The sequence below is a fragment of the Aethalodelphis obliquidens genome, unplaced genomic scaffold, assembly GCF_003676395.1.
Source record: "Aethalodelphis obliquidens isolate GAN/ISIS:26980383/991018 unplaced genomic scaffold, ASM367639v1 scaffold5, whole genome shotgun sequence".
Lineage (NCBI taxonomy): Eukaryota > Metazoa > Chordata > Mammalia > Artiodactyla > Delphinidae > Aethalodelphis > Aethalodelphis obliquidens.
This window is the reverse complement of record NW_020837949.1, coordinates 26,996,763-27,024,582: the sequence shown is the minus strand read 5'-3', so window position 1 is coordinate 27,024,582 and position 27,820 is coordinate 26,996,763. Positions and strand designations below refer to the sequence as shown.

Here is a 27,820-nt window from a genome sequence, read left to right as displayed (position 1 = left end):
TTGGCTCTATAAAATCAACCTTAGTTCCCTCAAAGTGTCTGGTCATATCTGATTAAATGAACCTCATTCTTGTATATGACACTTATCTATGGCATTATTCTTCAAGGATATGAATTTTAATAACTATATAGTTTTCCATAGCTTGGGTGCACAATAATATCTTCTACAAATTCCCTCTTGTTGGACATTTGATAGTGTTTCTAATGTTTTGGCAGTTTACATATGGCAGAGGTGAACTTTTTCACATACAAATCTTTTTCCACATCTCTGAATTTCTATATGATAGATTCCTACATTTAGAATTACAGACAAAAGGATAAGTCTTTAAAAGAATCATGTCATCATACCAGTTTGTGATATGGGCATGTCTGTGAATAATTTGCCTTTTCACGGGCCATGTCTGCTCTATTCTTTTCCATTCTCTTGTTTATATTCCTCTAGAAATCCACATAATTGTGAACCTAAAGCTCCTTCCTATTCTATGTGAGTGTCATTTTCAAAAACTAGCATACATCTTCAGACATCTCTGTCACAATTGAAATTGCCTTGGAAATCAATAGGAGGGAGTAAAAATGTCTAATTTTGTAATATGAAACTAGAGATAAGCAAAACTAGTATGACAGGTTTTATCACTAATGTTTTTACTTAGAAATTAAGCCTCAGTTAGTGCAGCCCCAAAATTGGATGTGAACTTGGCAAAAACATACATAAGATGTGGAGGAAAAATACAAGGTTAATCTATTCTTTTGCTAATTTTAAGAGTAGAATATATTTGATCATTCAATTATTTATTTAGTCAGCAAATACTTAGTGAATTCTTATTCCATACCAGATATCATACTTAGTGTCTAGAGAACAATATGTCCACTTCACCTTTTTATATCCTTTCTAAAATGTTGAGTTGTAACTTTTTGAGGCAACATAAAAGTAGCATTCATTTTCTGGACTAACATTGTGTGTGTGTGTGTGTGTGTGTGTGTGTGTGTGTGGTTTATCAGAACTAGTTGTGCTGTTAAGGAAGATGCTATTTCAACTGGTCTAGTTCTCCTTGTCATTCATAGGATTTCTCTCTAATAGAAAAGGCAAATACCACGAAGAGGGAATTGCTGTAACTTATTACTTGTAAATAGAAGTTACCTTTGTCTGTGCGTTGGAACCCAATTCTGACAGTTTCACGTCCCTCTGAAATATCTTGGGGACCAGTTGACTCTGTTGCTGAAATCAGCCTAATAAAGCCGTTTATCTGATTTGTCACTTTGTGCTACAGGATTCTGAAAAAGCAGAAGTGTGTAGCCACCAATTAAAAAACAAAGCTGTAACAACATTTTATTTATTTTGATTTCCATATGTCTTCAGTATTACATAGATGAAGGTCAAAATGAAGAAAAATGAGAATGAATATTGTTTTGTGTATGAAAACTGTCTTTTTCTAGTAAAACCAAAATGTAAAAATGCCTTTTAACTAAAGCTACTCCTCTCATGGGACAAATCCTTATGATTCCCTCTGGGACCTCTAATAGATAAGTTCCTTGCTCCAGAACCATTGCACTTTCAACGTAAAAGAAAATTTCCTCAGAATATCAGCGTCCCCAGTTCCACACAGCAGAACCTGCACCTCTTTCAGAACCTCAGAGTGTTTATTTTGGGGCTGGCCCTGTATAAAGAACACCAAATTTTACTGTATTGCCCTTTTCTTATCCCCTCCTGTCACCTTCCACTAGATTCAGTCTTAGACCCTTTACCGTCTTCCCCACCCCATGTCACCCTCAGCAAATATTCCAAGAGATCCTGGTCCTCCATGGGGGGCCAGTGTGGTGTTACTGGCATTTTAAAAGGGACACTGGAAGATGGAACAATAAGCCCCAAGGGACAGACTCTCTCACTGATGTAACAGAATTACACCGATGTGACAGGTGCTGAGGTAGGGTGATATTTATGAACACAAAGTCCTTCCTTGCAACATGGAAGCATCTGTCCACTCCGGGAACTCTTAAGACCAGCCCTGTTTAGAACCCACAGAGACGGTTTCAATTTTTTATGCCTAAGACAGAGCATGTGAGTGAGTGATGTTAGCAGACTTGGATGTAATTGGAAGCAAGCCAACCAAGCAATTCACGGGAAACAAAGTTATGCTGGGCCCGGTCCAGGGGGAAGGAGGACCTTGGTCCCACGCTTTAGGAGCTCACAGGTTTCAAGGGAAGGTCTGAGGGGCCTCACAAACTCATCAACAGTATTGTGGCAGCCGGATTGTGGATTGAGGAGAGTTTAGAGAATTCAGCGCCGGGAGGCATCATATACCCATGTTCACCCCTGCATCATACCTGCAACATCGTCCCAACCCCTTGGCCACTTCAGTCAGGCACAAACTGGAATGTTGATCCAATTTTTTAGGCAGTAATGTTTAGATTCCAGGACAAAAAGTATAGAATAAAAGCAAGTTTACGATACCTCAGACCACCGTAAGCAACACAAATCTCTATTGCACAGAGCTGACGATAAAGATTGATGTGTCCCTGGAAGCTATTTTTTATTTTTGGAAGTTATTGTCATCAAGAGCTGACTGTTAAGAGCAAGATCAGAATGTTTTCTTTTAAGTACAACAGACTGTGGGTTGTTTTCCTGCAGCTTTGGAAAGACATTAAAAACGAAGTTACCGTACTCTATCCAGACCCTACTTAGCAGTTCTGTGACATTGGGTGGGTCTCTCAACCTCTTGAAGCCTAAGTTTCCACTTATGTACAATAAATCTCTAATACCTACGAAGTAGAATCGGAGGATTTAAAGCAAGGCAGTGTACGCAAAGTGCTTGAAACAAAGCAAACACTCAATAACTTACGGCTATTATCATAATCACCATTTTTATTATTACCAAAGTTATTCTAAAACTTACAGGATAACCAAATCCTTTTCCCACTATCTTACTCTAGGATCTTACTCAGCCCATCTGACAGTAAGCTAAAAATTCTTGATATCTGAATAATACATTTAGCATTTGGAAATCCTTTATTTAGTGGTTCTTTTCCTGGGGTACATGAAAGGGCTTCAGAGGATCCATGAATTCCCTGAAATTTTATGCAGAATTTTGAGTGGGCATGCATCCCTCCAGAGAGAGAATCCATTGCTTTCATCAAACGTGTTCCTGACTCTAAACAAGGTTAACCAGTGCGTGAACTGAAAAGGCTAACTTTCCAATGATAGTCCCAATTATTTTGTAAATCAGCTACTTATGGAGAATAAATAAATCTCACTAATGGGCTTATCCAGAAAAAGACTGACAAATGATTATCTAGAAAAGGTCAATTAATTATCTAGACTGAGAAGTGGGGTTTTTGTGAATAGGTCTTAAAGGATGTCAAAATATTATTTGGCCTTTCCTCAGACTCCTGGTTGGTGCTTTATTTAAATAATTTTAAATAAAGGCTGGCAGTAGACAGATATATCTCCTTTTGCTCTTCTCATTGCATCTTGACGTCTCTGGTTCTGTTCCAATGATGCTCCCTTGATTGTCTGTCTGACACCTTAGAGTACCTGCACACAGGTCTTCAGTTCATCCCAAGCGTTCAGGAAAATGTTGGAGACAGTTTATTTTAGATGGGAGATGTTCCATGTAGTAGCAAGACTTTCCTCACCATTTAGATCCTGCTGTTGTTAGGGATACAAAATATTTAAGAGTCTTAGATAACATCCTTCTGGATGGTAGTTAAAAGGACATAAAAAAAAAAAAAAAACAACTTTCCACAGAGCAACTCAGTTCTCTAAGGAGCCTGTGGTGTCTCACACACTGGAAGCCCAAATTTCAAACAGGTTTAGAGTTAAGCTGGTGATTTAAATAGGCGAAAGTCTCTGGATCCCATTACTAATCCCAGAGCCATGCAATCTCCTCATCTCCACAGTGACATTAGTGAGACAGGCGACGGGTGATGCCACACTGCTAACTTCATCGTCTAATCATGCTGCCAGAAGGGACTCAGGACTTGTCTGCCAGTAATGAGTCAACAACTTTTTCCCAGTGGCCACTGAGAATGGCACTTTCCTATAGTTGATTAGGAGGTGGAATTAGAGAGAAAAGACATAAAGGACAAAGAAAGTAAGGTGTTGTTTTTTTTCCCCTCAGAAAACTAATAGTCCAAGTGAGAATACAAAACATGAAAATGTGAAGAACTTGCAAAGCTAATACAAAATGAGTGTAAATCCAGATGTTGGAAAAATACTATATAAGAGGAGATATTCATGGATGAAGAGGTCCAGAGAGGAGCTGAAGAATTTCAGCAAGGGCTTCCTTCCAAAGGAGGAATGGCTGGAGCCGGGCTTGAGGCCATGGGGACCATGAGTTGGAACAGCTGGGAGGGCCTTGTGAATGAAGGGGAATCAGATGTAGAAGCACAGATGGGAGAAAAATGAAGCCAGATACAGGGTGGGCATCAGATTCATTTAGTTAGAAGATTCCGCACTTGAGGAAAATGGTCAACTCTAAGAATAAAGCAGAACCTAGATTATGTTAGGTTCACTTATTAGCTCATTCATTCATTCAACACCCATTTATAGTCCACATACCTTAAGACGGTACTTCTCTTGGCTCTGAAAGTAGACTAATTCTCTGCTCTTATTGGGTCACGTTCTCGGAGAAGGTAGACAATGAACAGAGAAACAATAGATTTTTTTAAATACCACTTGAGTCTATTTGGTGAATAAGGTCCCTCGGGTACGTGTCAGACCTTTGAGGTTGCTGAGATACCATGGCTTTCTTTCTGAAGGAGAGTAACCAAATCCTGAGGCCCTTCCACTTTGGGAAAAGATTGGAAGACTGGATGGTAAAAGGTGTCATGTCTATCTCTCCTCATTTATTATCCAAAACACTAAATAATCCGGCCTCTTTTTGTTTAACTTTCTGGTGTTAAAAAATTTTCAGCTGAGTTCAGGAATCCCACAAGCTATAAGCACTTTGGTGCAGATGAAGAAAAGATGCTGCTTCCTCGGGGAAGCACCCTGCCAGCGTGTACAACTCGAGTAGGGGAGATTTGGCTGGATTTCGTCAACCAGGAACACTTGTATAGTGCACATCCTGCACAACCGTTCATGGTGGCTCTGGTTTGGTTGAAACAAGTGGATTAGGGAGAACTGAACTAGCCATCAATAAATGACGTAAGTCAGTCCAGAAGCCTGTTTTCGACTCTTTTCTTCAAAAGCAGGAGTCCATTTTAACCCTGCTTATTGTTTAACAGTTCCCACAATTAAGCCTCACTTAATAAAGCTGGTCCTTACCACACCCGTCCTTATATTAGCAGTTCCAGCCTCCCTAACTGCATTAAGGATGCGCTTCTGTCAAGGTGTGAGAAAGGATCTTTCCATGGCCAGGAATGCATGTAGCACAAGTCCATAAAGGTGGATTTCCTAGAGTGCCCAGAGAGCCATGTGGTCTATCAAACCCATCTAAACTGGTCAGTAAAGAAGTCCTCCAAGTGCCTAAGGCTGTTTTTGTCAGGTTAACGCTCTCCTGTTTTATTTTATGTTTATTATTATTATTTTTTGCGGTACGCGGGCCTCTCACTGTTGTGGCCTCTCCCGTCGCGGAGCACAGGCTCCGGACGCGCAGGCTCAGCGGCCATGGCTCACGAGCGCAGCCGCTCCGCGGCATGTGGGATCTTCCCAGACCGGGGCACGAACCCATGTGCCCTGCATCGGCAGGCGGACTCTCAACCACTGCGCCACCAGGGAAGCCCTCTCCTGTTTTATTTTAAAGTTCTGGACTTCTGAAAGCTGTTCACTTCATTGTGAGACTAGACAGTCTTTTCTCAAGAAGAACAGTGCTTAAAAGTTCTCAGTTCCTTCTATTTGAAGTTTCCTTCGTGTCTTCTCCACTGGCTCTATCAAATTTCCTGAGGGCAGGGCTAAGTTACTACATTTGTGACATCCTGTTCTCTCCAACTGTAATTCAACAGATGTTCATTGGGAAGCTTCCCCATGCCAGGCACCTTTTAGAGTTGCAGGCGATGCAGAGATAAGTGAGGTAGAGCTCTTCACCTCAAAGAACGTAGATTTTGGTAGAAGGAGTTGAACACAAATACAGAAATAACTGCAATTCAAGGCAGCCAACTCAAACCATGGGTGTGAAGAAAGGACTAAATCAGCAAAAAAAAAACCCCACACACACATGGCTTCCCTGGTGGCGCAGTGGTTGGGAGTCCGCCTGCCGATGCAGGGGGCACGGGTTCGTGCCCCAGGCCGGGAGGATCCCACATGCCGCAGAGCGGCTGGCCCCGTGAGCCATGGCCGCTGAGCCTGCGCGTCTGGAGCCTGTGCTCCGCAACGGGAGAGGACACAGCAGTGAGAGGCTTGCGTACCACAAAAAAAGCAAACAAAAAAACCACACACAACAGACAGAGAATAAAGAAAAAGTAAAGAATGTGAAAGGCTCACTGTTCTTTATTCCTAACCCTGTCTGTCTTCTCAGAGTTTTGAACTTCTAATGTGCTGTGTAGAACAATGTCTTGAGAAAAAACATGGGCCAAATTAGCATAAGTCAGAAGTGTGGAAAAAGTAATTCTTGTAAGCCCAACTATAGTCATTACTCAAAAGAAAGTCAAAAATTAGAAAATGTAGACACCCAAAGGGCAGGTACTTAAGGTTTCAAAAGTTAGAATGGGTGTTATATATACAATATGGATTAAAGTATTAACTGCATTGTGTTTGTTAAATGAGGAAAAGTGAATGCATTTTCATTTTGCGTCTTTCAGGTAAACTCTATATGCGGTTCTGTGGCATTTGCTGATAATAAGAATTTGCCTCTTTCAAAATTATATTCAGTCATGGACGCTAATGATGACCCCGATGAAGATCATCTTACAAGTTATGATGTTCAGCTCAGTATTCAAGAATCCATTGAAGCCAGCAAGACTGTGTTTTATCCTGAAAGGTAACATTCAAATCGACTATCCTCACCCAAACTTTTTCATGGCCTTCATTTTGTTGTAAAATGAAATGAATGACATTTCCTGAGCCCTCCTCCAGGAAAATGCTTCCCTTTCTTTTCCGACGAGGAATTAAATACCGTACAGGAGCTCCTGTGCACAGGTTTAGCTATTTGATCTTCTACACATCCCCATCTCCTGTGGAATATGGAGATTACATAGATGGGAAATTCCCAGTTGAATTTGGTTGTTTATGATTGCCTATTTCCTAAATTCCTGTGGAATCAAACAGGACAATAAATAATGTGAACCAATTTGCAAGCACTGTTTATACGACTAACGTATAGCTAAGTATACAGAATCTGTTCTGCTACTGACTCAGGCACCCTTTATAAGAAATGTTGCACCTTTAAAATACGAAGAATAATGCTAACTCACCTAGCCTGTAAGTTTAACGAATGGGAAAAGAGTTGAACGATTTCATTATATATGACAAAGTAATATATAAACCAGAGCCTATTTAATTATCTACTATTCAAGTGACAGCAGTTAACAAATTTCACATAAAATTGGTGCTTTGTGTTGGCAAGAGTTATAGAGTCTAAAACTGCCAAAGTAAATTTTTGTCTTGACTAGCATACATTATACTTTTGACAAAAACAAACTTTAGTTTACCTTTACATTCTATTATAGTATTTAGAATCCTGTATTCTGAAATTCTGAAGTGCTTTTGAAAAGGTTTAGTGCTATAAAATTATTGCTTTTGAGCTTTTAAAACATGGACATATTACATTTAAATTTCTGGTCTCGTTCATTTTTCCCTCATCTGCAACAGATTTTAAAACTTCAGAGTTCCCAGGAAGGCATTCACAGTCCTAAAATACCAGTGGATGCTTCTGCTTTAATAGAATTAAATCAATTTCTTATGAAATACCTTGTTGCCTCTGAATAAACACTCACACCAGAGAAGTTCCTTGAGGGCTGACAATGACCTGCTGGGCCAGTGATTGGGAGTTTGTTCGGTAAATGCTCAGCCTATTTTTCACTTGTGGATCAGTTGCTTAAAGACTCTAACATGCAGCGTAGAGCATACACTCCCAAGTGAGCAATGATTAATTAGCAATTATTAAGTTCAAAGCAACAAACCTTTATTGAGCATAGTGTTTTTAAAGTTGGGAGAAGCCTTAGAGACGTTCCTATTTAATCCCCTCATTCTACCAATGTAGGAACCACCACCCAGAGAGGTTACTGGCCTCCCCAGGATCACAAAACCACAAAACCTGAACCCAGCTCTTCTGACTCTGACTCCAGTTGTTTACCCCTTTTTCATTGCCTACAACTAATTTCAGAGACGATGTTATAATCTTCTGTTTCTCCATCGTCACTAGTGTTCTTAGGTCCAATGTATCATAAATACACTCTGTATCTGACTTTTAGACATTTATGTTTTTAAAGTAGATAAAATCAGTTGTGTGCATTTCTTTTAGATCTTGATTATTAAAAGTATGTGCAAAAACTAAATAAATGTTTTGGTTCCTTGAAGTATACCATGAATACAAATATGGCTTGTTTTTCTTTCTCTGTAGATTTGTACCACTAAGTGATCAAAAGAGAAAGCTGGTGGAAGCCATAAAGCAAGGTAAGTGGGTGTATCACCTACAGTAGATTCTACTTGGCCAAGAGATTTGTTATCAGCCCATGTGTTTATTTTAGGTCACATTCTTGAGCTCCAGGAGTATGTGAAATATAAATATGCATTGGAGGAGGCTGATGAAAAAGGATGGTTTCCATTGCATGAAGCTGTTGTTCAACCCATTCGACAAATACTTGAGGTTGTCCTGGATGGTAAGAGAACATAAAATCCCCTTGACCAGACTGAAGCCATAATGTAGATGTTATGGAGTAATCCCAATGAACATAACAAGCAAAAAGAAAAACTAGAATAAAAGATGATTTGCAGTTTGGAAAAGGCAGTACTCATGCTTTAAACTGAGTACAAAGATCAGTACATTTTGTGGGGTTCAGGGCTCACCCTTTGCATCCTCCTAAATGTATGGCACAGGTTGGTGGGAAGATGTTGGTGATTATCACTTAAAAGTTTGTCTGCAGCATGAATTAATTTATTTAAAATAAAGCTTTTTGCTTTTAGAAGTCAGTTTTAAATTTTCGTCTTGAATTGTCTCTTGAGTTAGTGGTATCCAAAAGAGTATTATTTAGTACAACAAGTAGTACTTACAATATCTATCCTTATATTACATTAATTTTTTCATAACGCAAACATTAATAATTATTGCGGTAAGCCTACCTAGGGTCAAATATTAATAATAATTCTGATGTTCTAACATAGCATTTTTCACATCTCAGCATCTTATAAAACAATTTGAAAGTGTTCTACTTTTCGACCTTCAATGTTGCTCCCTGATTCTGCTGTAGGAGATAATGATAGCTACTGGATAACTAGCTAGCCAGCTAGCCAGCCAGCTAAAAAAATGTTAAAAACAGATAATTAGACAGGTAGACAGAGAGTCAGACAGAAATAGATGATGTTAAGCATGGTATTTCTTTTCTGACATATTCTGACTGGATACATTTATTCAAATACTTCTCATTCCCACATTCACAGACTTCATTTGATAAAAAGCAATTTCAGATGCAGTTTAAATAATAATACAAAGGATTGGGGATTTGTTTTACAATTTATTCAGAAATGAGAATTCCCAACCCTTTATCATTTTTTTAAAAAGGCACCTTGAGACATAGATGTTGGTTTGCTAGATGTCAACTTGATTAGCAAGACCGCGCTCATCTACTTCTACTCACTGTCATTTGCTAGACTTTAATCATATCTCCTTTTAGTCTCCCCTTTTTCATCAGTTGACTTTGTTCAATCTACTGTAGATAATATTGCATCATTCTGATCTATATGATATCCTTTAAGTAAAGATTTTTAACTTTACACAATGCTTTCATATCTCAGCATCCTATAAGACGCTCTGGGAGTTCAAGACCTCTGATGGAGAAACACCCTTGACTTTGGCAGTCAAAGCTGGTCTGGTGGAAAATGTAAGAACTTTACTAGAGAAAGGAGTGTGCCCAAACACCAAAAATGACAAAGGAGAGACACCCCTTCTGCTTGGTAAATGACCTTTCTTTCTAGAACTTTTATAATTTGAGATAAATAATATTTAATAAGTATTTATTGGAAACCACTGTGTATTGATTGGCTAAAGTTGTGTGACCTCATCTCCTTCCATTCCCTGAGGTCTTCCCCTAACCCCCATCTCACCTGTCCTATGATTTTGTTTTTCTATCCCACAAAGAGGTCAAATGTGAAAGCTCTTTCAGCAACAATTAATCAGGAGGGATCCGAATGAGGAGTTTTATGAGGCCAGGAGTGCCAATTCTAAAGGAATATTCTCTAACTGGGGTCCAGCTATAAGGAAGGCTGCATGTGTGATCTGTAGCCTGAATAAAGAAGCAGAAAGGGAATTCCAAAGAGAGGCGTCAGGTCCACAGCAGGACAAGGAAGAAGAACTGAAAGGCAGGAGATCCAGCAGATTCTGAGCACACAGGTGCAGCCCTGGGCACCACTAGGGGGTTGCCACTGTGACACGACACAAGAATGCTTGTAAGCCTGAAGGTGTCGATTATCTACCAGCTTCTTCTCAGGCTTGTGTATCCTGCTGCTTGCTGACAGATAAGAATTAGCAGGTCTGTTTGTAGAAGTAGAGAGAGATGAGATTAACTACAAATGACTAAAGATAACCTTTCCTTCTCTTAGGGACATAGGTGTGGAGTAAGAGTTTCCTTCTCTTAGGGACATAGATGTGGAGTAAGAGTTTCGGCTTTGGCACCTGAGATCCTTGGATTTATTTTGCCCCCCATTTTATTGAGATATAATTGACATATAACATGGTATTAGTTTAAGGTATACAACATGATTTGATATATGTCTATATCACGAAATGATTACTACAAAAGCTTAGTTAACATACTTCACTTCACATAGTTACACATTGTTTTTTCTTGTGTTGAGAACTTTTCCTTTTTTAATTTATTTATTTTATTTATTTTATTTTTGGCTGCGTTGGGTCTTCGTCGCTGCTCACGGGCTTTCTCTAGTTGCAGCGAGCGGGGGCTGCTCTTCGTTGCGGTACGCGGGCTTCTCATTGCGGTGGCTTCTCTTGCTGTGGAGCACAGGCTGTAGGCGCGTGGGCTTCAGTAGATGTGGTGCTCGGGCTCAGAAGTTGTGGCTTGCAAGCTCTAGAGCACAGGCTCAGTAGTTGTGGTGCACGGGCTTAGTTGCTCCGTGACATGTGGGATCTTCCAGGACCAGGGCTCGAACCCGTGTCCCCAGCGTTGACAGGTGAATTCTTAACCACTGTGCCACCAGGGAAACCCCAAGAACTTTTAAGATCTACTCTCTTAGCAACTTTCCAATATACAATACAGTATTGTTATGTAAATGTTAATTCTAGCTGTGAGATTGTAGTCATGGACCGCAGTTTCCTCCAGTATAAAATGGAAATACAACACCACCATGCAGAATTGTTATAAAAAATTAGAGAAAAATATAAATATGTAAAACTCTTGCCACATGGTAGATGCTCAGGAGAAGAGAGACGTTATGAAATAGTGTAGGCGTGGCAGGAAGAGAGGGAGAAGCCTTGAGATTATGCACCAGAAGTCACAGAGGAAGCAAATACAGCATCACGAGCTGTGGGTAAAGCGAGAAAACAATACCACAGCTCCTGTCCACACTAAAAATCACTAAAATTTTTATTTATTTATTTTTTTGCGGTACGCGGGCCTCTCACTGTTGTGGCCTCTCCCGTTGCGGAGCACAGGCTCCGGATGCGCAGGCTCAGCGGCCATGGCTCACGGGCCCAGCCGCTCCGCGGCATGTGGGATCTTCCCGGACCGGGGCACGAACCCATGTCCCCTGCATCGGCAGGCGGACTCTCAACCACTGTGCCACCAGGGAAGCCCTAAAAATCACTAAAATTTTTAAAACAACCTGAATATCAGTAACAACCCGAATATCAGTAACGGAAAACTTAGACAAGTTGAACATCAGTAAAGTATTTACATTTGACAACATTAACTCAACAACATCAGTGCAACCAACGTTTACTGAAAAGTCCCAGTAAGCCAGCAGGTGCTGGACAGCATGGATAGAAAGATGAATGTTATGATCGTCTTCCTCTCAAACAATCTAGCAGGAGACCCTAGATATGATTGAAATAGAGTATTAGTGTATTAATTAATTATTAATAGTATTAATACATGCTATAACAAAGGTGTATATTCAACGTAAATTGGGGAAATAAGAAAGCAGTGAATCTGTGAAGCTTCCAAAGAGAAAGTTGCTCTTGAGTTGTGACTCGGGGGGATGTAAAGGGGATCGTCGGCAGACAGGGGAGGGAAAATCTAGGCAAGCCTTCGCCCCTGGACAAAAGTGTTACATGAACAGTGTCACCACAGCGTGGGCGTATTCTGATCTGATTCCTTACTTACTCTTGCCCCGTGTCAGAGCTTTCAGCCTTCCCCAATTCAGATTAAGTTGGACAAACTTATTATTACAGTTAGGGTAGAGGTAAAGCTTCCATAACAAAACAAACAAACACAGACACACAACACAAACTAACAGCAATGACTTCAAAAGTAAGAAGTTCATTCCTCTCTCACACAACATTTCAGAAGTGAGTGGCCTAGGGCTGGCAGGGTGGATATGCCTCCTTTACACAAGACTTTCAGATGTTACCTTTTCCAGCCAGCAGGGGGGAGGAAAGAGGCAGCCTTGGGAAAGCATGTTGGCCTCTAAGAAGATGACCTAGACATTGTACACAGCACTTCTGTTCATACCATGTTGTTCAGATTTTGTCACATAGCCACACTTAGGTGCCAGGGAAGCCGGGATATTTAGTCTCTACCTGGATAGACTGTGAACAGCTAAAACTTGGGAGCTTCTCTTGCTCAAGGAAAAGGGGAAACACAAGTACTGAGGAAGAGATGATTTTTCTCTGCATACATGTTACCAGCCTTTATGTCACAGTAACATGGTGCTTTTCATAAATGAACAGAACTGTTTTCCCAAGCAGGGACAGATAATAAATGGAATATCACCTCTGGTTGTTTCACCACTATTAGTGTGATCTATTATTTTTGTAAAGGCATATACCATGGAGTATTTGCACGTATTTGTTGGTGTTTCTACAGTCTTTGATTTCTGCAAAAAAGATACACTTTTCCAGAGTTTGTATACTATCTCACTTTGCAAATATACAATTATTCTCTACATGCTATTCTCAATCCACTCATGTTCTTAAGGGACAACTAAGTCATGATTATCACTCATTTGTTTTCTTTGGGCTTCATTTAAATTTTTCTTTACTGCCCACAACAGAGCATTAAGTATTTATATGCATTTCAAAGTCTCCATTGTTGATCTCTCTACTCTAGCAATAACTAAAGTATGGGAAAGGGACTTGATCGTTGAGTTATCAGAGTCAAAACAGAATTAACATTTGGAAATAATATTTTTAAAAACCACTGGTAACATCAAAGGTAAAACCAAAGTCTCATGAAGGAAATATTATGGAGGTGTTCACTTACGTCCCTATCATCCACATTTCTGGAGAATAGGGACTCTCCTTGGGTTACCTTCTTCAGGACATTCGTTGTGGGATCTATGTCAAGTCTTTTTAAGTTCATAGGAAAATGGATCATCCATGGCACTTTCTCAGTTTTTTCTTGAATTTTGCGGCTACTTTTGGCTACTCACAGCCCATTAACATATAAAGGAGAGATAAGAGAAAAAAGTGCTCTTTTAAAAAAAAAATTTTGATGCGCAATGCCATTTTTATTTGTCTTAACCTGTCACCATTATCTTTGTCTTTATTTATGGAATACTCCTTAGATGGAAAAAAAAAATCACTTTTGGTCCCTTCAGGGCCCTTTTTCCCCCATCAGCCACCTGGCCCTTACTTATGGTACTTAGATGTATTACAGTCATGTTATACAGTTACTTGCTGAGTGTAGATATCTCATTTGTGATGATCTGACAGTTATTAAATGTTTTTTGCCCCCGGACCCCCTCTCTACCCATCCCTCTGAACCTGGTGTAGCCTTTCTCCAGTAGGATAGCCGCAAGATTATCCTGGCCGGTGGGTCCCAGGGTACAGAGGAAGCCGAGGGAACTGTCTGGCACAACATCTCAGTTCCACTGCCCTCCATTTTCCGAGAACATTTTGCCATTTACAATTCAGTTAATTTTACTTCAGACATTTTCTTTCTCACAGATCAATACATATCCTCTCTACTTCATCTCCTCTTTCAATCTTCAAATCCTTGTCAAGATACTGCAAAAAAAAATCTCTTCTCTATTGGTATGTCATATGAGTCAGAAGATAACTCACTGCCGAGATTAAGTAAATTATATGAGCAAAACACATATATCCAGAAAGAAAATGACAGAATTTTTTTTTTTTTTTTTTTTTTTTGCGGTACGCGGGCCTCTCACTGTTGTGGCCTCTCCCGCTGCGGAGCACAGGCTCCGGATGCGCAGGCTCAGCGGCCATGGCTCACGGGCCCAGCCGCTCCGCGGCATGTGGGATCTTCCCGGACCGGGGCACGAACCCGTGTCCCCTGCATCAGCAGGCGGACTCTCAACCACTGCGCCACCAGGGAAGCCCCGAAATTTTTTTTAAAAAAGAAAAGTGCCAGCAGAGTATAAAGTGTTCAATACTGCCCGTAACCAATGCAAAATTCTCTAATTCCCTAACTTCAACTGAGGCTTGTTTCCTCTAAGCATATAAAGATACATATATGTGAAATATATTTTTTACTTCATATATTATTTAATTTGTATTTTGCTTAGCTACATTACACAAGTTCTGTACCTTGTTAGTGTTCATTATTTTAGCCAATTATTTGTTAAGAATGTCTTCATGGGTTAGCTTGGGAGGGGTTCCCCATGATTTTGATTATTATTTCTATGAGAAATAAAATGTATTCTTAGTTCCAAAACTTAGTTCCAAACTGCAAGCAAAGTTTTAATTATTTTAAGTTGAATATGGCTTATATATGCTGTTATTTTCTTGACAAAAGACTAATATCTCTAATCAACATGTTCCCTGAGTCAGACAAAAGGAAAACAGATCATGAGGGAAGAGGTTCATTATTTTAACACATTTTTTCTAAGTAGAAAAAACGGAATAGGAGCAAGAAGATAAATGAGGACACATTATCTCTTAGTTTGTTTAACTTATTGATGTTTGCAAGAGCACCAGCCAGGATGAGGTAATTCACTGTAATTAGAGCTGCCAGTGGCAGGTGGGTGATTCAGAGAAAGGCATTTGTCAGCAGACTCTGCTTCAGACATTAAGCAGAAGAAAAACTGAAATCTCACTGCCTGATGGCTTGCCTGCCTCCAAATGAAATAGGCCAAGTTTGTCTTCATCTTCCTTTTATGCCTTTTGGAGCCCTTTCCCTTGCCTTGGCCTCAGAGCCTTTCTGGATTCTGCCTCCTAGCTGCCCGGAATGTTCTATGTGGCCCTACATGTCCTCCTGCCTTTCCCAGCAAAGGCCCAGACTCTGAGTCTCTCTTCAAACAGAAGACAGTGTAGGTTTCTTCCCCAGGCTGTAAATTCCACGAGGGAGAACTACGTCTGTCTTTTTCCTGTTGTCCACAGTGCCTAACTCAGTGCCTTTCATATAGCCAGTGCGTATTAACTGCATGAAAGGATGAATGAACGAATGAATGAGTGTTAGAGAGTGGCACTCGTCCTGCTCTGTTTCTTACTAAGATTTTACTTGACTGATAAGAGGAAAATGCATTACCTCTTTGAGAAGTATTTATATCTAAACTGGGACAATCATTAACAATCCGAAGGGGGGAAAAACTTTTAACAGTGTAATTTCAGCTATTAGAAAAAAACAGAGAGGGAGAGAGACATCCGATTTAGTGAACGTTGGAAAACGTAGTACATTAGCTGTCACTTACTTCACCTATAGAAAAGAACAACTGACCTATCTGGATTCTAAACATTCCTATTGCTAACCTCTCATAAGAGTATGGGAAAGAGAAGTTTATTTAATATTTACTGCTGGATTTGGTGGGGGAAAAAACTCATTCTAGAGGGAGAAAAATTTGATAAACATTATTTACACATGTGGCTCCATGATCCTAGAAGTGATGAAATTATAGTAATAATAATGGTTATCATTTATTGAGCTCCTAGTATATACTAAGCATTTTACATACATACATTATTTAACTTATACAAAAGTTGATGTTATTTTCGTTTTGTTGATGAAGCAACAGAAGTTTCGAAAGAGTACACACAGCTTCCTTAGTGATAGGCATCCTGTTTTCCATGAAACTCTTACCCATCCTCAGGTCTGTCTTAAAGAAAAGGCAGTATCATCTTGCACGTTAACACTTCACAATAGGAATTTGGTATGAGAAATAGAAGGGGTGTGAAAAATACAAGAAAAGAAATCACTAATATCTCTTTTGATATTAAACCCGGTCATTAGTTTAATGCCATGTAAGGTATTCATGTTATATGCCCACCATTGACTATTCTTTCTAAAATCATCTTCAAGCTGTGAAAATGGGCTCCTATGACATGGTGTCTGCCCTGCTTAAACACCACACCAGCCTTGACCAGCCCTGTGTCAAGCAATGGTCAGCAATGCACGAAGCAGCCAAACAAGGCCACAAAGATATAATAGCTCTACTACTAAACCACAGAGGCAATGTCCACCTAAGAGACGGATTTGGAGTCACCCCGTTAGGTGTTGCGGCCGAGTACGGTCACTGTGATGTGTTGGAACACCTGATCCACAAAGGTACGTAGAAAAGGAATTGCATGTTGCTGACTTTTCTCCTGCCTCTTGGATCTCCTTTTCTCCACTTCTCACTGGCTCCTCTTCCTCTCCTGAACGTATCTGGGCATCAAGCTTTTGTCCCATCCCTCGATAGCCCCCTCAATAGACCCTTACTGCGCAACTCACTTGAACCCTATGCACGGGGACTTACAAATCTGCGTGCCTGGCCCTGACTGCTCCCAGTTTTCACATAGATGGCTCACCAAGGTCTCACACTCATCTTCTCCTAAATTGAATTCCTCTTCTTTCACACTTTTAATAATTTCTCTCAGCCAAGACTGAGAGCTTAGATGTATCTCTGATTCCCCCATCACCTTCTGTTTCAAATATGGTCAGTTGTTGTGTGCTACAGCAACCCTCTCTCTCACCAGTTCTCTCCTTGGCAGACCCTCTCGTCTGCATCCTCCCATCTTCCCTGGACCAGTGTAATTGGTTCCTAACCACTTTCCTGGTTTCCAGTCTCTCCATCTGCGAATCCATACTGTATACTACAACTCAGCTCCTCTCCCTAAAGGTCAGCTACAGTAGAATAAACGATTCAGAGAATCCTCAGTGGCTCCCCACTGCCCACTGAATCATGCTCAGGTCCCCACTGCACCATCCTGAATTGTTTTTCCGGGTTTATCTCTCACTACTCCTAATATGTATCCTGCACTCCAGTTAAATAGCCTAGCAATATTCCCAAACATACCTTGCATTCATTCTTTCTGGGTTTGGGTCAGGTCCTCGCCCTCATCTGGAATACCCTCCAACACAATTCAAAGTTAGTGTCTTGAGACACCTCCTCCCTGAAGACTAATTCTTCCCAACAGAGTGTGATGTTGTCCTCCTTTGAAACCTCCAAGTGCTTTATGCAACAACGGAAACGGGAATTAAGATTCCGACTTCTTAAACTGGTTTCTGCCACCTACCTGTTGTCTGACTCTTGCCTAGTTACTTAAGCACCTGGGTCTCAGTTTCCTCATCTGTAAATAAAGGCTAGGACAACATTATCCTCTGTGGGGAAAAGACTAACATTTTTGAGGCACCCCCCAAATGCAACTTCATTTAATTATCAAATCAGCCCTATGAAATAAGCTGTATTACTCTAGTTTACAGATGAGGAGTTGGAAGTTCATAGAAGTAAATAGCTTGCCCCAAACTCTCACAGTCAGCAACAAAACCACAATGCAAACAGACCACTTTCCCCTACATCAAGCCTTCTGGTCCTGATGTCACTTGAATATTATACAGTTTGTGTTCTTTGATGATATTTTGTCTCATTTCCCCTCAGAGCCACTTAAGAGAGTCAGATTTATTTATCTTAGCATCTTCTGCTGGGTCACACATGGTGTTTGCACACAGAAGACAGTTGATAAATATTTTTTTAAATCGAGTGTTAACTGCTGCCTTTAAAAGTCTAACTGTACCTTTTTGGGGGAGACTTTGTTTATCGTGGAAATTGACTTGAGTTCTCAGATGTTCTTATGACAGAAAGATTTTCTAATAGAATGAAACACGCTGCATGATTGTTTATTGAAAAGACTGAGAACACAGGTGTTCTTAATTCTATACTTTTAAGTCCTAACCAGAAAGGAAAACCACAGGCTATTTTTAAGATTATCTTGACAGTCTGTCCAGCTATCACTATGCCGCATGTTTTATACTGCCAGGAGGGGATGTGTTTGCTTTGGCGGATGATGGGGCATCAGTGTTGTTTGAGGCAGCAGGAGGGGGCAATCCTGACTGCATCTCCCTCCTGCTGGAATATGGAGGAAGTGGAAACATACCTAACAAAGCAGGGCATCTTCCTATACACCGAGCTGCCTACGAGGGACATTATCTGTGAGTAATAAATCATAGCATGATCATTTCAAGTGGAAAAACACAAGCTTGTATATATGGTATAATCCCAAATCTATCTATACACCTCCCAAAATCCAAAAAGAAAAAGGCAAAATGTTCACAAGTTTTGTATATCTATATATTTGTTTGATTTTTCCCATTCTTTTTGTATTCTTTTACTTTAAAAAATTTCCACATTGAATTTATACTACTTTTAAAAATGAAAAGATATTTTCTTTTAGAAGAAGGTAAGTTATAAGTGAGAATTCTGCACAAGCCGCCCAAATGTGCCTTTTTGGTTTTTTTAATACGTTTAACAGATGGCTACAGGTTTCTAAAAATTTTGCCCTTGGCCAAGGGTTAAAATTTGTGTTACTCTAATCTTTATCAACACCAACAGATATTATAATATAATGTCAAATTTATTCTTGAATAGAAAAGTTTCATTATAAATTTAGGTTTCTTTATTCCCCAAAATAAAAAGGCCAGATATACTTTTAAATCACAAAAATGTGCCACAACCAACATATCAATAGAAATCTATAATCATTATATTAAACTACCCACCATGAAAGGATGGTTTTAGGTAATTAAGTATATTTCATAAGTTCAAAAATTTTGAAATCATTAGGCTTTATCACAATTTCAGTGGTGACATTGGTTAAGTAGCCAATGACACGTAATTGACACTAAGTGACACGTTGTCAAAGTTCATAAATTCACGTATGGTCGCTCTGAATTAGGCACAAGAGATCAACTTATCCTTGCCTGTGGCTCTCATACCTCTCTAGTTCATCAGTCAAGTGTGAAATTCACAGCTATTTGTCACAGGTTCTTTGAAACATAAGCTGTGGTTAGTTGTCTCGGTTGAACAGATGTAAGGTTGATGGAACAACAAAGACTCTTCTTGTTGCCAATAATTCAATTTCAAGTAAGCAGACAGGATGTACATGGCCAATATTCAAGCATACATTGCTCAGGAAGCAGTGAAAGGGGAGTAACAAACGAGAATTCAAGAGGCCTAAATTGTAGTCATTGCCCTACATCTATGTGACCTTGGACAAGTCATTTCACTTCTCAAGACTTCATATGGCTCTGCTGGTATTAAAGGGGTTGAACTCAGTGATGCTCAGGGTTACTTCCATCTCTAACTTCCTGTGACTCCATGTTATAATGGTCAAGAGTGTGAAGCATTCTTCTATAGCATCAAATGGACTTACTTTCCTATTATATTTTTTTCGTTACATAGCATTGGTTGATTATAGATATTATGCTGTTCAGAGAAGAACTGAAAGATGGGGAGGGTTCCTGAATAATTACAATTCTAGGACCAAATATATAAGATCCAGTATTTTCCCCAGGAATATTTAGCCTGGGAAGCTAAATCAAAACTAAACTAAATTACACTAAACTGAAAAGGAGTAAGTCAATGGACAAATATTAAATGTTTTTGTGTAAGGTTATCTAGAGAAAATACAGGAAACTAAGTGAATTGCATTCACTTGTCTAGTGAGGAAACTGGTTTATTTAATTTCTTGATTTTCTTCATGCCGTGTGGATATTTGATTTCTTTTAGTGCACTGAAATATCTTATTCCAGTAACATCCAAACATGCCATCCAGAAAAGTGGGCTAACGCCAATTCACTCAGCAGCAGATGGACAAAATGCACAGTGCCTAGAACTGCTTATTGAAAATGGCTTTGATGTCAATACCCTGCTTGCTGACCACATTTCCAAGAGCTACGATGATGAACGGAAGACTGCTCTCTATTTTGCCGTTTGCAATAATGATATCCACTGCACAGAAGTCCTCCTGGCTGCAGGTGCAGACCCAAACTTAGATCCCCTCAACTGTCTTCTTGTGGCAGTGAGGGCCAATAATCATGAAATTGTCAGGCTGCTTCTCGCCCATGGAGCTAATGTCAATTGTTATTTCATGCATGTGAATGACACTCATTTCCCCAGTGCCATTCAGTATGCCCTAAATGACGAGGTAATGCTCAGGCTGTTGCTGAATAACGGCTATCAAGTGGAGATGTGCTTTGACTGCATGCACGGGGACATCTTTGGAAATTCGTTTGTATGGTCAGAGATAGAGGAAGAGATACTGCCGGGATGGACGTCTTGTGTCGTAAAAGATAACCCGGTGAGTTACATCCTTCTCTTCTTCATATTGGGTCATCATCCTAACGTTTGCTCATCAGGGATGTTAGAAGAAAAGAAAAATCAACTCCAACTTTTATATTTTTCTTGTTCTTGAGTTTTTGTTTGCAATGATATGGGGAAATAAGCATAAAACTAGGCCAAAAACAAAGTGTATTTTTCTTGAATTCGAAACCGAATGTTGAAGAATGTGGGAAAATATATCAATAATTTATGCTTATTTGGTGGAATGTTGGGGCTAGAAGCATGGAAAGAAGCATGATTCTTCCACATCGTGCTGAATACAATCACATCAGAGCCACGCGTGCTTCAGGGCTCCTAGTTTCACAGAAACAAGCAAACCGTTTATTTTTCTTTTTTTGTTCATTACAAGGAGGGAACTTTCACTTCCTGTAATATGACAGATAATAATTTTTCAGAACAAAATTAAGTGTTTTTGTATATAGTGTATTAAAAGTACTACTAAGTTAAATTTCATCACTTCTCTCAGTTCTGTGAGTTTATTACAGTTCCTTGGATGAAACACTTGGTAGGCAGCGTTATTCGTGTGTTAATGGATTACATGGATTATATCCCTCTGTGTGCTAAACTGAAATCTGCACTAGAAGTACAGAGAGAATGGCCAGAAATCCGTCAAATACTAGGTAAAAGCAAAAGTTTTTCCTACAAAATTTTTTATGGAGAATGTATAAAGGGGATATTTCTTTTTTTTTTTAACCTCTTTATTGGGGTATAATTGCTTTACGATGGTGTGTTAGTTTCTGCTTTATAACAAAGTGAATCAGTTATACATATGGGGGATATTTCTTAATGTCATTTTGATACTTTTTCATAGCTACTTTGTTTTCAGAATTATCTGTTTTTTCAAATCATCCTTAATACTTCCTCTGATAGAAGATACTAATTTTTTGCTTTCCTTGATAATTTCCAACTCTTTAATTGTATAATGAGTAATCCTATTACTATATTATATTCTGACTAGAACTCACTTTTTAAAAGTTAACTGCTATATATCATAAAGTATGTAGACTGTAATCTCCATGTGGGCAGGGATCTGTTTTGTTTATTTTTGTATTCTCAAGGCTTAGCATAATGCCTAATAAGCAGTAAATACTCAATAAATATTGAGTAAATGAATGAATGGAATGAATTGGAATTATCCTTTTTGATATGCTCTCTTCTGGGTCTTGATTGACAAATTCCTACCATCAAAAGTATGTATGACAAGCAGGCCATTTTGTATTCTCTAGGTTAAAGTTTACTTATAATCATAAAAGTGAATCATATTGCAAAAGTTTCAATTAAAGTACATCTAAAATTACTCCAAATTCAAATAGAAACTAGAAAAAAAATCATAAGCTGGAAAGGTTTTCTCTTTCAAAATATGGGTTTGGAAAAATGAACTTTCAAAACCTACATGGACATCACTTTATAGAGCTTGAAGAAGCATCATAGAACTTGGCATTACATTTAAATATTCTGGCACTCTTAATACACCTAAATCAAGTTTAAATGTGAAAAACCGTGACAGCCTAGCCTGTAGGATCTGCCAAATTTTATGCAACTTAGTAGATTATATTTTATAGGCAAGAAGATGAAACTGAAACGTTGAGCTGATTCACATACCATATTTGTTAGGTATAAAGTTCTATAAAAAGAAACAGGCAATATAGTGGTTTTCATCTAAGCACTTTGTTTCCATCAGAGTCTCATACATTAAAGTATATAATCTGAATTTGGACCATTTTGACTGTGGTAGCAAGAGACGTAAATTGGAGGAAGGATGGAGACTTTGATGGGCCAGAAAGAGTGATAGTTCAACTGAATGAAGATTTGGAGGGAAGCTTGGATTTTCCTCACATGGTGCTTCCACTGGAATGAGTTGGACGGTACAAGAGACTTTGTGGCAACTGAAACAGGAACCTTAGAGAATCTGATGAATCATATAGTATCGTGAGCTTAGAAATCGACCTCTGGGGTCAGATAGACCTAGAATGGGATGGAACTCTGGCCTTGCCTAGGTTAGGATGGCTGGGTCATATAGTGCATATGTCATTCAGGGCTGATATTTTCATGGAAACAGCAATAATTTATTGCATCATTTTTGTTTCATTGAGGGGAGGGGAATTTTTTATTTCCTGTAAAAAGACCAAGATAGTCATACTAGTTGTGTAACTTTGAGCAAGTTACTTATCCTTTTTATGAGAAGGTTTGCCCACTGCAAAATGGGGCTAGCATAGTATTCACCTCATAAGGTTGTTGTGGGGATTTAAAGAGATGATGCACGTGAGGTGTTTAGCATAAAGCCTACAGCATTAAAAACACTTATAAATTTAGCTATTTTAAAAACTAAATTATTAGCATTTTATGTTATTTTTATTATGGTAAGGTTACATGAAGTATCTGAAATGTATATGTAAAGGATGTCATGAATCCCCACAACTTGTAGAGTTAAGTGCTATCATTGCTAATTTTTATAAATAAAAAACTAAGGCTAGGGCTTCCCTGGTGGCGCAGTGGTTGAGAGTCTGCCTGCCGATGCAGGGGACACGGGTTCGTGCCCCGGTCCGGGAGGATCTCACATGCTGCGGAGCGGCTGGGCCTATGAGCCATGGCCGCTGAGCCTGCACATCCAGAGCCTGTGCTCCGCAATGGGAGAGGCCACAACAGTGAGAGGCCCGCGTACAGCAAAAATAAATAAATAAATAAAATTATTATAAGAAAAAATAGAAAGAGGAACAGAATAACATCCTCACAGACAACAAAAGCACACCAGAAAAACATGCCCTCAGAACAGATTAAAATTGAAACCCTCTGTTTCAAAACAAGCTAAAAAGCATAAGGAAAATGACACAAGACATGAAAGAACAACACAAGTCAGTATTAGAAAAATTCAGAAATGAGGTAACAGTACTGAGGAAGGAATTAGAAAGAAAAACAAAAAATTAATTTCGAATATAAAGACTGAACTGGAATGAAAACAAGAACTAATAATGCAATAGATAATGACAGGAGAAATAGAAGATGAAATTAAAGAAAATTTGAAAAATAAAGTAGAAATAAAGGGATATATAAAAGGCTTTGAAAGACAGGGACAGTTTTGAAGACAGCTAAAGAAAAAGAAAACCAAATCAAAGGAACAGAACAAATACAAAAATGTGTACTGTGAAAAACTTTCTGTAATAAAAAAAGATTTGAAGCTGAACATTACAAATTACTCTACTCTTTGGTCATGTAGGTAAAAAGAACAAGTGACTTATAAGGGAAAATTCAGATTATCTTAAACAATATTACTCTTCTGATGACGTTCTCAAGAATCTCCTAAAAAATAAGCTTCAGACAAACCAAAATAACTAAAGAGATAATGACATAGGACCAGTAACGAGCATTAAACAGAAAACCAAGACTAAGCGCCAGTTAAAAGGGAGAAGATATACAATGGTTATACTGTCAGATAATGTAGATATGACACAACTGTTTTTAATGGGAGAAAAATGGAAAGAGCACACACAAAGACATTTTTAACAGAGCTCAGAAATTATATTTGTTGGTAGCATGATATTGTTATGCTGAGAATGAGAGATGTAGTCAGTATCTAGGATATTCTAATTCTATTATTCTTTGTATCCTTGAGAACCAGCATTGCCAGTGTGGAAGAAAGGGAATACAGATGTAATACGGAAGAGCTTAAAGAAAAATTCTGTAGTTCTGAATTTGAATTGGTACTACTAGTATGAACTCATAAACTATTTTACCTTGAAAGCGTGTGTGTGTGTCCGTCTACAGAAGAGTCTTAGAAATAACGACAAGCCCAGTAGCAGTGCATATCCCTAGCACCCAGACTGTGGCTTTGAAATAGCATTTCCTGGAAAAAGAAACCAGAGTTTCTTGGAGAAATGGATGATTTCAGGTTTGGGGAAGGAAATATGCAAGATGAGTCAGGTATATCTGGTCATGCCAGATAAACTCTCACAGACTCACGTCCAAAGAATTCAGGAGCCAGCTTGAGGCTCCCACTGGCCAAATATGGGACAATTTAAGCTTTAAAAGGATAATTATTTCAATGAATTGAAACCAATTAAAATATTTAAATATAATATTTAAAAAATTGGTCAGCTCCAAAGGATAAGAAAATCAATTCATCATCTTGAAAATTAATGAAGGAAAAGATGCAAGCATTTATTCCACCTTACCTGTATGATTTGTGCCATGAGTAACCAAAGAATACATGAGCAAACGTATCCTTTTATAAAAGTATTCCAAATAATAAATTAAGATGAAATGATATAATTAGATATCACCATCTTGCAGCCCTCAGTAAGCTGCTAATACCCCGTAATGTGGTTCTTGGTGCAAGAACACGGCACCAGCTATAGTTTTGCCAAAGAGATCAAACCTGAGTCTGATCAAGCCTCTGGATCCAGCTAATAATCTGCAAGAAATAGAGAAGGCAGTAGGACACAGAAGTGCACCATGAAAATGCAGTCTCAAAATTCAGGCTGTGGGAAATACGGCATTTTGGATATTCAAAGATTAATTGAAAGGAGGAAGGGGATAGAGAGAAGACTCTGCAGATTAAAAAAGCCTTAAAGAACACATCAAATTCAAAAAAATATTGTCAATACTATAGGGTAGGGATAGCACACTGAGATGATGAAGCTCTAAAGGAAGTGATTACTATGAAAATCAGAACAGTAGTTCCTTATAGGGGAGGAAGGAATGAAGTTTGGGATGGATTGTGGAGAGAATTCTGTTATGGCTGGGGAAGTTCTTCTGTTCATGACCTGAGAAATGATTAAAGATGTTCACCCGATAATGACTTATAATAACTTAAGAAACTGTACGTTTGTGCAGTGGCTTTATCTATATTTTATTTTACAATAGACGAGTTAAAATATTTTGGAGATTGTAAAGGAAAAAACCCTAAGGCTTAGATAAATTCATTTCCCAAAGTTATAGACAGAAAATAATAAAGCAAGGATTTGAACTCTTAGGTCTGTCTCACGTCAAAACACAGGCTCTTTCTCCAACACCACTGTGCTTCCTGTCATAGAACAGATTCTGCTTCTAATTGGTAATTCATTGTCCATGTGTCTGTATTGCAAAAGAATGACCAATTCTTATGACTTCAGAAAAGCAATCCAAGTAAGAATAAGACCAGGAAGTTTTTTTATTGTTTCAGTCACACATCATTGCAACTAGAGCTTAAGTCAGTTGATTGCTATGAGTATGGTTAACCACTGGATGTCAGGATTCCTCCAGGTATACGTAAGGCAGAGGCTTTGTAAGGGAAAAAAATAAAATGGTAATTTTTTAAAAACGATGGGTTTATTCTGCCTATTTTGGTAACAATAACTTTGCCTCAATGGTTTTTCAAAAACACTGTTTTAATTTTTTCGAGATAATTTGAATGTTTATAATCTCAAATAGAACAGAAATGTGATCTCTTTGATTACTGAATTGAGTGATCATTCACATTATTGAATGATTACAATGTACCAAGCACTTTTCTAATACTTTACATGAATTAATTTGTTCGATCTTCAAACAACCCTGTAAGGTAGGGTTATCCACATTTCCCAGGTGAGAATACTGGGACCACAGAGGTTAAATAACTTGTCCAAGATCACACAAATACGAAGTGGCAGAGCCAGGATTTTAATCCAAGCCGACTGAGTCCAGAGCCCACAACTAAGTCCATGTGCAATGCTGCCTTTTCACTAGCTCATGTTGCTGGGATAATATATCGGTACTGTAATTATACTATAGATAAAGGTACTAAGAGATAAAGTAAGAGTTGAAAATAAAGGTTAACATCAGCTATTTGAATAACATTAGTAGATTTTTTTGGAAAATATAAAATGTTTAAGTATCAGACACTGAAACAAACCTAAGATTGAATAATGGATATATGGAAACATTTGTGTCAGATGTTTCACAGATAACTATTCATCAGAAAGATTGGTAGGAGAGAGCGGAAGTAAAGAAATATATCTTTCAAATACTCAATTCTAAAAAATAAATAGAAGGAGATGTGAGCCTTTGCTTTGTTTAATCAAGTCCATTCATTCATTTAACATATTGTAGTTGAACACCCTGTAGGAGCCAGACTCTCTAAACGTCTGCTTCATGGAGCTTACATTCTAGAGGAATGGTCTGGAAGGCTTAATTGCAATTTGAATTTTACTTAAAGTCACCAGTTGCTAACGTGTGCATCCCTGTTTTTTAGAATGACACTATTAATATTATTCTAAAACAGTCTGTATCTTACAGGTTAATCCATTAATATTGTTTCTATTTTTTGCTTGTTTTTCCCATTCACTTTAGAGAATCCCTGCTCCTTAAAGCATTTATGTAGGTTAAGAATTCGAAGACTTATGGGACTCCAGCGACTCTGCCAGCCAGCCTTAATGGAGAAGCTCTCTCTGCCACCAACTATTCAAAGATATATATTATTTAAAGAGTATGATCTCTATGGACAAGGGTTAAAATTGCCATAATTTAAAATAATATTTTTAAATGTGATTTTAAAAATGTGTTTAAATGAGATTCCTTCAGAGGATTTCTTGGAACCGTTTTATATCCTTATGTGTATTTAAATCCATTGACAATTTTATAACTGGATCCTGGGTTCTTTTGGGAGCACCATATTTTACATCTCTAAGGACCTTTTACATTGTGATTTTTTAAAGCTAGTCAATATTTTGCATTTGAATTTCTATTGATTGTCTTCACTTGCAGTAAGTCTTCAAACTCTCCTTTTCAAATGACCCCTACAATATCCATGAGCAAGTCTCTCCTATGTTTATAAAACAAAGAACCACTTTCTCAAACCCACATCTCCAGCCAGTTGCTGCCCCATTCTCTCCTTTCTTTTATCGCCACGTGGCATAAAAGAGCTCTTTCCTGTCCGCAGATTCACTCACTGTAATCTGGCTTCTGCTCCTTCCACGGCCCTTCCCAAGGTCCTTAACAACTTGCTTGTTGCTACTTTCAATGAGCATCCTTCAGTCCTTTCAAGTGATTCCTG

The 27,820-nt window shown here is 38.7% G+C and overlaps 1 protein-coding gene across 1 annotated transcript; it reads left to right on the top strand.

Annotated features, from left to right (window-relative positions):
- The first annotated feature begins 1,482 nt into the window (after positions 1 to 1,482).
- On the top strand, positions 1,483 to 27,290 carry ASB15 (ankyrin repeat and SOCS box containing 15). The gene is made up of 10 exons (XM_027101309.1): positions 1,483 to 1,556; positions 6,805 to 6,913; positions 8,495 to 8,547; positions 8,622 to 8,753; positions 9,886 to 10,044; positions 16,518 to 16,763; positions 18,455 to 18,626; positions 20,203 to 20,773; positions 21,281 to 21,434; positions 27,118 to 27,290. The coding sequence occupies exons 2-10, from the start codon at positions 6,807 to 6,809 to the stop codon at positions 27,288 to 27,290; spliced, it is 1,767 nt and encodes a 588-aa protein (XP_026957110.1). The 5' UTR covers positions 1,483 to 1,556; positions 6,805 to 6,806.
- The last annotated feature ends 530 nt before the right edge of the window (positions 27,291 to 27,820 follow it).